Source organism: Zonotrichia leucophrys, chromosome 4 (assembly GCF_028769735.1).
Source record: "Zonotrichia leucophrys gambelii isolate GWCS_2022_RI chromosome 4, RI_Zleu_2.0, whole genome shotgun sequence".
Classification (NCBI taxonomy): Eukaryota; Metazoa; Chordata; class Aves; order Passeriformes; family Passerellidae; genus Zonotrichia; species Zonotrichia leucophrys.
Window position 1 is genome coordinate 19,359,051 of NC_088173.1, and position 17,126 is coordinate 19,376,176.

At 36.2% G+C, this 17,126-nt stretch overlaps 1 protein-coding gene across 3 annotated transcripts in view; it reads right to left on the reverse strand.

The window, feature by feature from the left end:
* Positions 1–17,126, reverse strand: part of PALLD (palladin, cytoskeletal associated protein) — a 185,085-nt gene that overhangs the window by 103,683 nt on the left and 64,276 nt on the right. For all 3 annotated transcript variants that reach the window (XM_064710701.1, XM_064710700.1, XM_064710699.1), the window contains exons 6-10: positions 16,423–16,497; positions 13,733–13,874; positions 12,127–12,150; positions 4,138–4,257; positions 3,054–3,372 (exon numbers count right to left, since the gene is read on the reverse strand). In XM_064710701.1, coding sequence (XP_064566771.1) covers positions 3,054–3,372; positions 4,138–4,257; positions 12,127–12,150; positions 13,733–13,874; positions 16,423–16,497 — 680 coding nt within the window. The remainder of the gene's footprint in view (positions 1–3,053; positions 3,373–4,137; positions 4,258–12,126; positions 12,151–13,732; positions 13,875–16,422; positions 16,498–17,126) is intronic.

Below are 17,126 nucleotides of genomic sequence, written 5' to 3' on the forward strand. Positions count from 1 at the left end.
TTAGTTACCCTGAGTCAATGAACTTTAAAATGATGGTTTGTTACAAAGCCAACAAACATCACACAGGTACATCCAGTAACCATATGAACGCCATCTTTTTTTCTCTTACTGTTTTAACAGACACATGGAAAAAATAACAGTAATGCCAAGTCACTTGAATCCAAGTTCTTAATTTGAAACAACAGACATGTTATATGGTAAAGTCCTACAGGACAGCTTTGTGTCTTTTTTGCAGACATTCACAATGAGGATTGTAAGGGGTTTAAGGTAGAACTTTCATATGCAGACTTCACATTGAAATTACTATTAACACCGTTTGCCTGATTTTGAGAGATGCAAAATATCTTAACATACATTGCTGGGTATCTTGTGAAACCTCATCTGTGCATTACACCATTATGGACTGAAAAGTCCAAGGCACAGTAATAGCTCAACCTCCTCAAATATGTCACTGCAGCAGAGATCAGAATGACAGAAATCAAGGGGTTTTGTCTCAGTTCAATAGTCCTTTCACTCTACAGAAGCTCATGTTGCAAACAAGACAGCATGAAATATTGTGCCTTTTAACCATCTATACATTACTGTCTTCTAGATTTCACCTTAGCAAAATATCTGGTGTCGATTACTTCCCCAGTTAATTCTATATGTATTTTTCCCAGAATTTTTTATATTGTCATATTAAACTCTTTTAAATACTCTTAGCACCAGACTGAAGCAACAAATAATGATGCCTCAAGGATTACTAAACTCTCTGTAACCACAATCTGAATGTTTTTTAGGACTTTGAGAACACTTTTCAAGCCTGAAAACAGCTACAGTAACTCTCTGCAGCATGTCCACTCTTGCATTAGATTGAATTGTGATAAATCATTATTTATAGGTATTGGTTACAGCTACGTTGCCAAGATGCAAATGTATTTCATACTTCAAGAAGGTACTCAGTCTCTCCCTCTTGTTAAATTAAAAATAATAATAAAAAAACAAAAAGCCAAAACCAGCCTATCATTCCCAAACTCTTTGCAATTACTTTTAGTGTTGGCTGAAGAAACTGTTTTCAGAGAGTTCACAGATAAACCTGTTAAGTAATTTATAATAAACTTGAAAAAAAAAGATTATTTTGGAAATTTAAAACCAGTCTTCCTGAAAAATAATCCTATTAATGATTTTCAGAAGCTCAAAGCTCTCTCCATAGTTAGCAATTTAGAAGTTTATATAACTTTTAAAAAAGGTTATAATAAGTGTGCTTGCTCTAGCACACTGCTAGTATGTGCTGATTCTATCATCTCTATGGACAGATACAATTCCATAGATGAGCTCTTTTCAAGAGAGATCATTCTCACGGTTGAGAGAGCTACTTTACTACTCAGCTAATTTTAATGTCATTATTTTGTTCACTGTTACTAAGGAAGCAGTTTTCCAAATGTTGAAAGCTGAAAGCTGATTTCAAGTGTCTGCAGTCAGGCATTTCTTTTTCTCCTCCTGTTGGCACTCTTTCCCTTCCTTATGCTATCACTGTGCTTGAGAGCAAAATACTTGGCTGAGGAGAAGGCAAGATTTCAATTTCTGACAGCAGCAGAGACTTCCACTGCTCTTGACTGCAATTAAGATCGGGCTCTTGTGCATCAAGTATTGTTAATTGCAAAATAGAGGAATCAAGTGTAATTACACTGGGGATTCCAAGGTCATCAATTTGAACATCAGCAACTGTAGGGACTTTTGCAATAGCATCCCTCTCACGTTACTGTATTTCATTGTTGACTCTATGTTTAAAAACAAGCCAAATTATGCACACATAGCAGTGGAACATTATACAATGTTTACACCACATTATTTCCCTTATCTCAGGCAACCCTGCTTCTGGGAAAGAAAGCTCTGGGGTGAAATTTCTTTTTACTGCTCTGCTGGAGCCACTATCTCCTTTCTTTACAAGTGGGTCTTGCAACAGATATGTATGCTGGGTATAGGACCACCTCTCTCTCATATGCACAACCACCACCATATACACTGTCATTTCACTACTGTGTCCTTCTAGTTCTTCCACTCCTCCTTCCCTTTACAGTTGCCAGAGACTGCTTAGAACGACAAAGAGCAAGTGAAAGAAAAAGTGGTGAGTAGAAAGGGAATACTGTTAGCTCACTGTCTCAAATGTGGTTTTGCCTATTTAAATTCAACAGGAGTGCTAAATTAACAGCATTTTTATATTTTATAAGTTTCCTGTGAAAACACAGAATAAAGCAAATGACCTAACTTGAGCTTGAAGACCATGTTTCATGCTTCTTCTTAAACACTTTTTTATAACTTACAATTCCTTCCAACTATTGATGCAAATGAAATAAAGTTGCATTTTAGTTCATCACATTCCAAATACTCTTGAGGGAGATGAAAAAGAGGAGTCTGTGCAATGTTAAAATCAAGCTACAAGTTAACAGGGAGCATAATATTGCTTATGCATAAGGTATCATCATTAACAAAAGGTAAAAATGTTGCTGTAACTTTTTTACCACTCATTTCTCTGTCCTTTCCTAGAGCTTTGCCTTCTCAGATTTTTAGCTATAAGAGAGCTATCGCAATCTGGCTGAAGGCAGAACGAGATATGTGTTATCGATAAACATAAGAAATAAAAACATTACACACCTGAATATCACCTGACTACACAAACTCAAGCCCATGCAGAAAAAAAAAAGACCTAACCAGTGCTGAAACAGAAATAGCGTCCACAAATCTCAGACCACTATGATCTTTAGATATGGTGAATTAGGAAAAAAAGGCATGGAGCAACAGCCACTACAGAATTTCTCTGTTTGTGACTTTATCTTAAATCTCTCTAAAGGCATTGGGATGTAGAATGTACTTCCCTTTGATGTAGCACTATGTAAAGGAAACAAGTGTCTCCTCTGTTCAGATCTTTGGTACATAAATCATAGCAGCAGAAGACTGTTCAAGGGACAGGCACTGTGACTGTCTGTTTGTCTAATGCTAAATCACTTCAGGCAAAAATTTGCTGTCAACAAATATCAAGTTTATAAGAAACAAAAACACTCAAAAATACTCACAGCTTTGGTTTGGCAAGCACAGGTGGTGGCTCCTTTGTGGGTGAAAGCAAGACAGCTGGAGGTGGGATGGATTTATCACCATTTGGCTTGCTGTTAATCATTCCATTTACTCCATGAAGAGGATGAATGCCATTTGACTTTTCCTCAGACGAATTGAGCTGTTGTTGAAGGTCTATCACACCAGGTCTCAACTCAGTGTTGTTTGTTTGGTGAGTATCTGTAAGTTTCTTAGGAGGAAGCTCAAGAGAGCTAATTTCAACTGGAGGAATTTCAACTGGTGAGAAATGATGGAAATCATCACTAGAGCATTCCAAGTTGGCTAAAAGAAATCAAAAAGAATGTCTCTTCAACGAGTCATAGACAAAGTACATGGTAAATACAAAGTGTATTTTCAGTTTTTTAAAAGTGAAATATCTTTTGTTTTATAAAGGTATTTTTCTCATCTTCCTATTGATAATTTATGCTGAATTAGATTCATGGGTGGCTATTTATTTTCTGAGTGTGCCTCATGCAAAAGGCACAACTAGAAACCTTAGGGACCTCTCTAAATCTATTTCAGGAATCAAGGCACTAACTGAGATTGACAACTATGGACAACAACAGCTAAAACAGGACTTCTTCTTCCTGGAGTTTCAGGATCACTGAGGAACAAATAATTTAAAAATGCTGAAGAATGCATGTATACATGGCAAGTTTGCAATGGCAGCTGGGTTAGTGCATCCCTTGACAATATATATGGAAACAAAACTGAACATATGTCACAGTGTTTTATTTTACAGAAGGCCATCTCTAGTAGCATAGTTTCATCTCTTTAATTTTGCCTCTGCTGCCATCTAGTCTTGAACCCTAATGCTTAAGATATGCCAGGCTTTAGCAGAACTTTAAAAATATATTTCGCATTAATAAAAATATTAAACCAGGTAATGAACATAAGAAACTCTAGGTCTGCTTTATATGAATGCACTGAGGTTGTCAAACCCCATGTCTTACAACAGTCATTTTCCACAAAGAAAGCAGACTGGCAACTTCACAGGTAAATTAATTATGTAAGATTTATGACTAAAAGCTCCTCTTTGTCACATACCTGAGCAGACAGTTAGTTGTGCACTGCTTGTTACTGAACCATGTTCATTTGTTGCTGTGCAGGTGAAAATTCCTGAATCTTCAGGAAAAGTTTCTGCTATTACAAGTGTACATATCTCTTCTGAAAACAAACAGAAAAATAAAGTGCATCATAAACTATTTAAAGGACCATGTAGTGTTTTTTACACTGTATGTTAAAAGGACAACAGAAAGTAGACTTTTACAAAGAAATACTGTGAGAGCTGCAGAAGAACTTCCAACACAAATGTCTTTAAGGAAAATAATTTTGCATCTAAAAGAAGTAAATTCATCAAGCTAAGGTTTCAAAACCACCTTGAATAGTAATGTTGCAGTTACAAGTCTGTGCAGTCATTTAACCTACTCAATGTTTTCTTAATGCAGGATAGTACTGATTAATACAAATGAATGTAATGGTTTCCAGAAACAATTATCTTTGCAAGCTCTTTTTGTGTCTGTAAATAACATCATCAGTAAAATGTCACACAATTTTTTCCTTCTTTCTCTGATTTTTTTTCTGTACTTAATGCAACATTCAGATCAAATACCATTTCCAGTAAAACTAGAAAACATTTTGTCACCACTTCCAATTAGCTCTTCTAACCACTATACTAACCAGACTTTAAAACTCCGGATGCATAAATATTCCCCTTATGCAGAGTTTGGGAAAATAATTTCTGTCTCTGTCTGCACAGCTGTGAGAATGGATACATTAAAAATATAACAAAAAACAGTACCCCCAAAACATCTTCAGAATGCTGTGATAGATATATTCTGTAGCCGTTTTAAATTTGTTCATTCTACTTTGATAAGTCATGGTATAGGCTTTGATTATACCAGGATTTCTGTCAGAAAATTTGTGTGAAGTATATTTGGTTGGGTTTTACAGTAACTTTTACAAAATCAATTTTATCCATTTATAATGGGCATACTTAACTGTTTAGGCATATCTTTCCAGTTTCTTTTAAGTCACTTTATTTTATCTCTGCTTGTAATGCTACTGGTTTTTTAAAGATGTCACAGTACAGATAATTTAAATGATCCTACTATTTACACAACATACAGATAAAATTGTATACCTGGACAATGGTACATTGCTCGTCTCCTTAATTAAGATTTAATTAAGACTTAATTCAGACTTTATTTTGTTTATGCTGATGTTTTAGTCTCAAAATCAAAGCAGGGAAGTTTCATAATGTTCAGTTTAATTAAAAAAAATAGAAAAATGCACTTTTCAATATGGACAGTTAGAATCCCATATATTATCACAAAATCAGCTAATAAAAGCATACTGTAAAATGAGGAAAAGCACTTTAGAATCTAATAACTTCCATATGAAAATTATTCTGTGGAAGAGGTTCAGTAAGGTCAACTTCACTTCTTATAGTTCAAATAGAAAAGCATGTTCAAATAGTGGGTTTTTTTTCGTTTTTTTTTTTTTTTTCCCTGTGGAATGACAGACCTCTGTCTCATTTAGACAATTAACAAAAAAGTTTTGAATTTTTTGCAATTATAAATGACAATGTATCCAAAAGTTTCCTGCACTGGAAATGGGCTAAAAATGAATGACTGACTAAATATTTGGCTCAGAGTTGGTTTTCAGACAGCAGAACATGCCTTTTTTTTGGCATCACAAACCAGTCATTCTGTGTAGCTGCAAGAGTCATGTCTGGTAACACTGTAGCACGTTGGATCTTATCTAACACAGATGAAGATTAATGACTCATGAAAGGTCTTATCAGGAAAGTAATGGGTAACACAAGCTAGTTTTTGAACTACTGAGATCAGCTTTTTTTAGAGCCTTGGTGTGTCATAAGCAGTTGAAGCTGTATTGTTAACCACACGTGCGTACTCCTGGACTGAACTGACCCTGGGGATGTAATCTTATACAGGCAGCATTCGAGTTTCCTGTTCATTTAACAGCAGAATGCTGAAAGCTGGGTCTTTCAGGACTGCAAAAAAAGATCATTACACCAGGCTCAGAACTGCTCTCTGAAGGAGGTCAAAGGCAATATAAAACACAGCACCCAGCAGAAGTCCTATTTTTCAAAGACCGGAGCTAGTTAATGCATAACATTCTTTGAGCTTTTAAAGTGTGCAAAATGATCACATGAGAAGCTCTTCACTCTTCAGTGACAAAAGAATTCCAATGAATTCTACAATGATGTGCTTTGCTTACTTGACGAGGTATGCTTTAAAATTATATATGGTAGATTGCAGCAATCTTTGTAAAAAATTTCAAAGTAAATTAATGATGAAAATAATCAGAGATTAAAATTTAGTCTTTTCAACCAGACAAACAAACTTCAACACATTTGTGATCAATCATAAGAAAACTGGCTGAACTGAAAATATGAAAATCCTAAGAACAAATCAAAAGGCAGCATAGGCAAAAAGCACATGTGAACAACACATTGCTATCCTCTTTATCGATTTTCCTCCTCCAAGCCAAGAATCACTCACCCCTTGCTAAAAGGCTTACTACTGTGGAACACATAGAAATGAAATACTAATTTGGCAAAAGAAAGGTTCTTTCAAGATTTCCATAACACGCTCTGGATATACTCAGTGTTCTGAGTATTTTTCTACCTTTACATCCTGACTTATGTAATTATTTTACTTTCTGGTACTGTGCTAAGCAGAATCATAAGATTTTAGGGAAATAATGTCTGTTCTACTTCCTGACGTTCATCAGCTGACAAATAACTTCATCACAGAAATGTGTTCCAGAAAGCAGCTCTGAAATGCTGTTCTCAGGGCCTTAAAACATATTTAACACTTGACTAAATGAATACAAAAGCATTTTGTTCACTGAAACATGTAAAATGCTTAGGCATGCAAGTACTTGACTGTTTTGTCAGTTATTTAGAAAGAACGATTACATTTTGCACAGCAATTCTTTCCCTCTATGGCTCATGAGTCCATTAGGAAGAATAAACTTTGGTAAGAGAGAAAACTGTTGCATTTTAACAAATTTTATTACTGGCAATGTGTTTACTTCAGAATGTTTCTCTGCATTACATTAAAGGTAGAGCAGTTCTTTTATCTGCAACTTCATCTCTGAATGTGGCCATTAACTGCCTCCACTGTAATGCACACACAGCTGGGGAAATAAGTACAGTCCCTTGCTGTAGCTCTTCATTCCCATGCAATGAACAGATCAATTTCCAGAGCTGTAAGTTCAAAGCCGTAAGTTTTCAGACACACAGGGACAGTGGGAAGTCACAGTTGTGGTTTCCTGGTAAAAATCCAACAAAACAGAACCCTGTCAACTTGTGTCTTGTTCACCCTCACGTTCCACAAGTGTTTAACTCAAGTTAAACTCAAAGCAATAGGCCCACCAGGTTATATATAAATATCTCATATAGGTATCTATGCATCTTTTATAGAAAGAGAATAGAGAACAGTGAAAATAGAGAAGAATATGCAGAGTAGCCTATTAAACAGTAGTATAGCAGACGTGTAGCTTGCAATAACAACAAAAAATGTACTCAATTTGCCTGTTTCTGATGATCACCATCCATATGCCTTTATCCTGTCAGACAGCTGTTCTGGCTTATTTAATAGGCTTCATATCACTTAAGGAATGAAGAGTAAAGTTTTTAGAAGATGCAAAAAAACTGACTATGTTTGAAGATATCTCAAACAGCACCTAAAAAACACTGATAAGAAAACTGAACAACAGCAAAAGTGATTGTGAGCAATAAAATGCAGTTTTAGGGTTGAGAGCCTAGGTTACACAATATCTAATCAATAATCAAGATGTCTGCAATCTAGCCATATTGGGTTAAATAAATGGGAACACTGCTATGGCAACAAAAACTTTAGCCCCCTAAACATTGTTCGGGTTTGAGGAGAAATTAATCCATTTATCACTGTCAAGGAAAAGTTCATGCTAAAGCTTACTCTAAGGCAGTTATGATACTGTAGATGCCTAAGCCACTTGGAAGTTAAGTTAGGTATAACTATGAATATTAATGCACTCCAAAAAGATTTAAATGTTTACAGTTGGAGAGGAATGACAGTGGTTGGGTTTTTTTAATCACATAGTACAAAACAGACCAGTTGTTTACTTTGAATTTGGAAGCATCAACAAGCAAGGATAGTTGTAGCAGTCAGACTTCAGATGAGGTCACTGACAGGGACAGAATTCTGTAGGTATCTTGGGAGTACAGAGTACAATTGAAAATTTAATTGACAAGCAATAATATGCAAATTGATCAGACCACCTTAAATGAAGGGGAATTTTAGCCGATTTCCAGTTTTTCTCTTAATCTGACCTCTTGAAATATGGCTCATAGAAGACTGCTCTCTCCAAGCCCTTGTTTGCTTCTCAGCAGTGAAAGAAGACAGATCCTTAGTCGTAATTCTCTTGTTTTCACTAAAGAGTGCAAGGATCTGGTGTGCATGCTAACCTACCAAACCTTCTGTTTTGAATTTCATCAGCTACCAGAAAGGTGATTTTCTTGGTGCAGGGAAGCAACCTGGATTTCTATAACATTTGCCATGTATTTTCAGTTTCAAATGTTATGTAGAAATAGGAGGGAATTTCTAAAGGAGTTACTTAGAGTGGAGACTCTGGAACACAGCAGTAAAACAGGAAACGAGAAAGCACAATCCTAGAGAAGTGATGACTATCTTTTGTGATGTGTTTTGTGAACATACACAGTATTGTGCTTAGGAAAAAAAAGCATGTATATGTGGCAATTCCCTGGCAATTTAAGCAAAATTACTTCATACAGTTTTCTTCTTACATGCTGTTAGACAATTGTTCTAATGTAATTCAATACAGTTTGTGGCTGTCTCCAGACAGCTGAGTAATGGTCAAAATATCAACAGCTGGCAAGGGATTCCATGGGATTTTTCATTCTCAGGCAGCCTGTTTTTGAAGGATTCAATCAGTTTAAAGTCAAAATATCCAAGAAAGAAGTACAGAACAGGTAATTTGACAAACTGCGATGTTGGCTTTGAGTAATCTGACTAGCTATTAATTCACAAAGCAATCTGGAGGGATTTGCAATGCAAACTGGTTTCTGTCTAGACAGAAAAAGGAGTGCAAAACACATTAGAGTAGATAGAGTGTAACAAAAAAAAAGTAGCCAAAAACCCCCCTTTGCTTCCTAATTTCTTACCTGTGTGAGTTCATTGAATATCTTTCCTTTAAATCATTAGTACTGACCTATCAAAGGACAGCCAGTGTTATTGAGTGCTATAGTATTTATTGATGGTTGGATTTTGGTTGACAACCAGCAGTTAAAGTCACACTACAACTTGTTACAATTTATGTAAAATTCCATGGACATTTTACACTTCAAAAAATTTTTAGAAAACATGTCCATCTTTCAAAATTCTGAATACTTATCTAGCATATGCATGTTTCCATGTCAATCTTGCATATGTATTAACCATATGCATTGAATAGCACTTATGTGTTTGCTCATGAAAAATTTCCTCTGAAGGCATTGTTTAGTCTGGCTTCTAAGAGTTTAAATTACATTACAAACCAGTGCTGCATCTATTACATTTCTGATACCCATATCCAGCTTCCTGTTGTACAAATTTTAAGATTTTTCATCACATCTAAAACCCAGTGTTACTTATTACTAGGGGTACTACTAACATATAAAACATTGCTCATTATTTATGGCAAAAGAAAATATTTACATTTTGCCCAAACTTTATTTACATTCCCTATGCGCGCACAGTGCCAATTCCTCACAAATAAGCCAGTAAATGTACTGCCATTAATTTCTGTAGTGTGTAAGACACTGCACTTTTAAGATACTACATTATCTAATAGGGCTTAGTAGGAAAAAAATGTACAAATCTTAAGGGATATTATAGTATTTAGCTCCATGATTCCAGGGAAAACAAAGTACCAAACTGAAATTCTTTCACAGAACGGAAGCACAGGAAGGTGCTCATAAATACATATTGAATAATTACAAGCATGAAAAAAGAAATAATCCAACAACAAACCAGCCAGACTGCAGTCAGGCATTCACTACTGTTATGTCTATAAAACTGCCACAATACAGATACCAAAACTGTTCTGAGATGTCTTCCTATTTTTGTCTTGCAGCTCCCTTGAGAATAGTATGAGATACCTCAACATTAAATAACTTTTCTGTACTTGAGATGGCTCAAAAATTACACCTTTCATGTAAGAATGCATTCCCTATTACCCTTTATAAGACTTCAGGTATCTTCTCTCAGGGTCAGCCAGCTCCCTAGAAATGGGAAGGAGAATGTTCAGCACTTTCAAAATGATAGTGCAGGTATGTGAGAGGGCTGGCAAAGTGATGACCTCTTTGGACTCAGAATCTCACCTTCTGTTTCCTATTTCAGGTAGCAGTTATGAAAGCAAGTTAATAGTTTCATGAACTAATACCAACATCCTTACTTCCTCCATAACAATAACTATCAGAGAGGCTACACAAACCTTTCAACTAACAATATGAAAATTAGTTTGTGAACAAAATCTTCTAGCACTCAATTATTCACACAAAGGAAACCTTTTCTTTCTAGGAAAAAAGTGCTTCTTCTTTCTACTAGATGATGCTGCATTCCTACTCTAAAATATTTTGTTCATCTAACATTATAAGCCTTAGGTTTATTAAAGAGGGTGAAAGGGTAAAAAAATACCAAAACTAAACAAACATTCATGACTAGCTGAGTTTTGACAGAAGAGTCTTAAATGGTATATGAAAACTCTAAGATAGGCTGGTAAATTTATACTTCGTAGAAACTTTTGTGTAAAATTTCACTCCTTCCAGGTACTATCTATCATTTGAAAGGACAAATTGAACACAGTTCAAGTGGCTTTGTAGGAAAGAAGCTCTTAGTAAGAATGAACCAGATATGATTCCAATAATGTTGATGGATTAAATCTAGAAAAGATTTTGGTACTTTTACAGGAGAAATGTTCCTCTGAGAAGGAGGTGTGTGCAGCCTGTATATGTATAATGGACATGAGGCAAAATAGGTACACAACAATTTTGTGAAGTAGCAAGAAAATTATGAATAGCTGACAAAGAAAAGATTTTTCCCTCTTTCCTTCCTTTTACTTCCATGAAAATTAAAGAAAGTTGCACTTTTCCTAGCCTGTATCTTCATAGTCACAGTGCTACTTTACAAATATCTCTCAGCTGCTAGGTCTGTCCTGCCATCAATTCAACCCCTCAGAGTTAAAGCATCCCCCCACCTACAGCATCCTTCAGAGGCACTCTTTGGAAATATTCAGATCTAAGAAAGAAAACTTTTCTGATTTTTTCAGTGTCATAATTAAAACTCTCTTTGAATTCAAGAATATTCATGCACAACAGGCCACCCTCTTAAAGCAAAGTTCAGACTGTATTGCTGTCTTCTCTTCTACATGTTTGAGGTAGAAACATTAAAAAACATTCTCAGTCTTTCAGCATCCACTTACTATTCAAGAACTTCCCCCCAGCATATAATGATGTAGAATGGGAAAATGAAGCAGACAGAGAAAATTTGCAGCTGGAAGAACAATTTTTACTTGTTGAAATCTAGGACTTTTATCTTGTGAATAGGCTAGAAAAATTGAGTCAGTGCCTTTTTTTTTTTTTTTTTTAGGATCAGGTTTTACTTGTGTTTAAGACACATCACGTCTGCCAAGCTGGATTGGTAAAACTAGCACTTAGTGGTCAGGTGTTATGTAATTCTTACGAGCACCATTTGGGTAATGGAATTTTGTGGGACTTGTCCTTTTCCCCTCAGTTGCAAGCAAACCATTTACTCCCCTTGCTGGTCTAAATGGAACTTACTGTTTAACTAATAAAGGAATTGATGTAAAGGACAGAGTACAGTATGGGAGGTGTGATAAAGCAGCATTGTCTTTAAGGGGGTTTCAGTTTACCACTGTTCAGCAGAAACACTTTTCTATTTATGGCTTCAGTACAAACTCAAAGAGCTAGTGAATCAAGAGATTATTTTTTCATATGATTCTTACCAGGTTCAGTTGCAGATCGTGGCTCTGCATATCACATCACAAGGAAGGAAAACAAACGAGAAAAGTTTGTTAGAGATTACATTAATAAATATCAGTGTACTGAATGAACATATTATACTGAAATACTGTAAATAAGTAGAGAACCTGTACAGACATTACAGAATAAGCAATATTTAAATTGTTTGTCAGTAGCAGCAGATCAGTTATTACTTGTAGCCATTAGCACTGAAATGGGAAGAGGAAAGGACTCTGTCCCAAACTGAATCCTGACAGACTAATTTCACGATCTTTTTCCATCCTGTATTAAAAACAGCCACTTCAGATTATTGCCTGAGCTGATTTTGGCTGAGTGCAGCTGTGCCAGATGTGCTAGAACTTCAAGATGAACTGGAGTCAAAGGCAGTCAAGTGGGATGCCACAATTGTGTGGCATCACATCACCAATGTGTTTTTCCTCAGCCCCTTTGGCAGCAGAGTGCAGGCCAAGTTGGCTTTCACTTGGAGCGGTGTCCACTACATCTGGAATTGACTGAGGTGAAGACAGCCAGAACCTTTTGTTGCTAGCCAGGCTAGAAACAAGGAGTGGAGTTAATTGTAATGTTAAATCCAATGTTAGGGTCCAGTGGGACCATGGGTGAAGATCATAATGTCAATACTTTTAAATTGTTGTAACCTCTGACTTGAGTTGCATGTTATAGGAATTACTGTACCAGGAACAATGTGGAACAATTGAGCAGAAGCCCTTACAAGAAGCAGTGCAAGGGCAGTGATGACCTGGCCTGGGCTGGCTTTGGTGCTCAGTAAGTCCATGCAACACACCACCTCTACTGTTCTGAGTATCATCACAACAGATGGAGGCCAAAGACATGGACTAACTGAACTCAAAGTAGGTTTTGTGAAATTTTACAGGGATGATGCATAGACTAAGGGAATGCTATCTGTGTACTAGACCAAAGGATGAGAAATGGTGGTTCATGAGAATCTCCTGGCTAGTATGGGACCTGAGCATGACATTAAATGGTATGGAATAAGGGAGTGGAAAATGTCCTGGGTTTAAGTGGGGTAGAGTTAATTTTCTTCACAGTAGCTGGTATTGGGCCATGTTTAAGATCTGTGCTTAAAACAGTGTTGGTAATACAGAGACTTTTTCTATAAAGGCCTTTTCTGCTACTTGTATCTTGCTGATAGTGAGGAGGCTGGGATGCATAAAGAATTGGGAGGGAACACAGCCAGGACAAACAAACTGTAGTGATCAAAGTGATATTCCAAACCATATGACATTATGCTCAGCATATAGATCTGGGTGAAGAAGGAGGAAGGGGTAACATTCAGAGTTAGTCAACATTCTTCCCAAACAACTTACAGGTAATGGAACCTTTCTTTCCTCAGAATAGCTAAACACCTGCCTGCCCAATGGGAAGGGGTGAAAAGATTCCTTGTTTTGCTTTGCTTCTGAGATTTTTTCTTTCCCTATTAAACTGTATCTCAACCCATGAGTTCTCTCACTCTTACTTTCCAATTCACTTTCCCAGACACTGGGGGAGAATGAATGAGGATCTGTGTGGTCCTCAACTGCTGGCTGAAGTTAAACCATGACATTGCCTTACTTTTTTGGAGAATTCTGAAGTCTGGAGAATCTTGAATTTCAATGCCCTGTCGAAACCACTTAACATGAATGGGAGGGGGTCCTCTAACCCTGCATTCCAATACTACGACTTGTCCTTCAGACGCTGTGGCATTTTGTAGCTCCTGAAATGTAAACAGCACAATTAAAATAAACCAGAAGCACTTTACATTCTTAACAATAGTATTTGCTTCCCTTCATAATTCAACTTTATTGTGTCATTACATTTTTGCAATAGACATTTTCTTTCATTCTGATTGAATTTAATATGTTTATATAGTTAAAAATTATTGGATAGGTTATTTACAAATACATTCTTAAACAAGACCAAAGATTGGAAAAGTGCAGAAGTGTTTAATTCCTCAAATTAACACAAGCAGATCACTATAGTTTGAGCTTTCAATTTTTGTTCTTCCACAAATTGAAATGAAAATTCTGGAACTTAAGGTTGATTTAAGTTTAAGATTAAGGTTGACCTAATCCTGAGAGTAGCTGAGCTGCCTTTGGGTCCAGCTCTAGAAGGTGGAGCTGCTTTTCATCTGAGCCATATGTAACAAAGAAGAAAAATTAGATGACACCAATATGATTAGGATATATTAACTAGTGTATGGATAGCTTCTGGGACAGTACTCTGGCTGTAATAAATCGTTGTACACGTGAAAAATTTCAGAAGAGACTAGATCTTTAATGAAGAGCTGCAACCAGAGAGAAACACAATATTTTAAGTAACAGAACTGACAGATGATAGCCACTATTTTTACCTTTGTTATCTATCTCAAGATTATAAATCAAGGAGTCCTTTTTTACTCTGCAGTGACTGTCTTATGTCCTTTGCAATTGATTGACAAAGTTTTAGACCTTACTGCAGCAAAGTACTTGAAGTTAGGTCTAAGCTCAGAGTTATTCTAGTTTATATTCACAGATCTCTAGTTAATCAAATGCATAAGAATTTTGTTACATGGAAACCTGAAAATCTTTGCGCTGTTCCCTGAACTTTGCGTGAGGAGAAATTTATGTCAGGATGCTGGATTAAGTTTATATTTTATTCTTCATATCTGGTTTGTTTTCTTGCTTAATTAGTTTTTTTGTTTTGGTATGTCCCAGCTGTCTTAAGCAGCTCAAATTCTTCAGTAAAGAATTTCAGGGACAAGAGATATGAGCATTAGGAAGAAATAGCAGAGTTTTGATTGTTTTGGTAGTCTCTGGATGGGGGATGGACTTCTGTTTCCCACTCTTACCGGGAAATTGCCTGCCTCCCAACCATGCAGTAACCACATTCTCTAATCTCCTGCACCTCCACTATTCACCCTCTTGTGACACCTGCATTGTGGGTGCAGAATTATGAGGGACAGAATCAGACCTTTATAGACATGAGACAGGAATATGCTGGAGCCAAGCTAGACAGCTGTAGAGAGCAGGGCTTACTCTTACTCTTATCTCCAGGCAAAACTATCTGCTGTCCATATTAATTTTTAATCAAATGTTTTCCTGAAATAATAACCAGAAATACTTCATTCTGGCTTCAGCAAGTAGTGATTAAATAATAATTGCTACTATGGAAATCATTGTTTGAGGCAAATTGAAATAATATTTTCAACTGAAGTTGTATTTTATAGATAGGGAAGCATGCCATCCTTTTTTTGCTGCTACCTAATTCCCGGTTCTTAAGTTTGATTTGGGATGACTGTGAAGATAAATATTGACTTAAGTAATTAGGTGAGAAATACGGAATAGAATTTTCTGAATAGAAACTTCTCTTCTAACAAGTATGATCAGCAGAAGAAAGGATTGGCTCTTGTACTAAGCAGTGGTGAGGCTGCACCTCTCATCCCATGCTGAATTTTGGCCCCCTCAGGAAAAATACTGAGGTGCTGGAGCATGTCAAAGAAGAGCAGCAAAGCTAGTAAAGGGTTTAGAGCACAAATCTTATGAGAAGTAGCTGAGAGAACTGGGGCTGTTTAGTCCTGAGAAACAGAGTCTTGGAGGGGATGTAATTGCTCTCCAGGAATTTGTAATGAAGTGGGGGTTGGGGTCTTCTCAAAAGTAACACACAATTGGACAAGAGGAAATGGCCTGAAGGTGTCTCAAGGAGGTTTAGATTGGATATTGGAAAAATTGTTCAGAGAAAGGTTGCCAAGTACTGGCTACCCAGGGAAGCCACCATCCATGGAGGTATTTAAAAGCCATGTAGATGTGGCACTTATCAACATGGTTTAGCAGTGGGCTTAGTCATGCTGGGTTAATGGTTGGGCTTGATGATCTTAACGGTCTTTCCCAGCCTAACTAGTTCTATGAATTTTAATTTACAATTTTTTTTCTAAATCAGAGTTAAAAAGCCTGTGTTATTTGTTCTTATCAGTAGATAAATTATTGTGAATGAAGCTTTGTCAAGACTATTATTAGTAATTAGTACTTACCTTGCTATATTTTACAAAAATTTATCAATGGAGAGCAGGCACAGCCATGAGAAAACTCATACAGAATATTAATTTTAATCCATTAGTAGAATGCATAAGAACTTCGCTGTTGCAGTGGAAAAGTATTTTCTTAGGAAGTCATTGATACTGAAAAGTTTGAACTTGATCAAGCCTTCCTGCATTAGGATACATAAATTTGATATTTTCTTTTGGACTATAAGAGTATGATATAAAAATCATGATGGATAAAACATACCTTTGTAAAAATAGGTGCAGAATAGATAGGCTTGGGTCCATCCAGATGGTGCAGGTATGAAGTAGGGCTTTGAGCCTGCAAAGCAATGCAAGAATGCTGTGAAATGGAAAGAATACTATTTTTGATATACGGCCCCCATGTATATGCAAAAATGCAAACTCTCACATGCGCAGTCTTATCGTTCTTTCTACCATACTTCTTGGAAGACATCACTATTTCACATCTGTTATATTCTGAAATCAAAACAAATGCTTGAGGGCTTCTATACTTCCAATAAGAATTTTGTGTCCAATTGTCTTTGCCTGAAAGTATTTTGAGGATTTGACTCCTGTTAATAGATTCAAGTAAATCTTTTGCACTGAAGCATTTTTGCTTCTCCTGCTCCTACATCCCTTCACTGATGCAGTGATAAATAAATCCAGGTGCCTCAAAGCTTATCAAGGTTAGCTCAAGAAAGGGAAAAGAACTTACCATGTATAGGATGACAGAGATTTAAATTTTGTATGTATTTTACAATTTACATGTAAACATGTAAAGTTAGCCACAGTGGTACTAAAGACTTAGTACAAATGAATGAACATGATTTTCTATATTTAACATTTAGATAGTAAAATTTCTTTTTCTCTAAAGGGCCCAAAGAAATGACAGCAATATAAATTTAATAACAAAATTTAAAATTTTCACTAAAAATATTGCAGGCATTC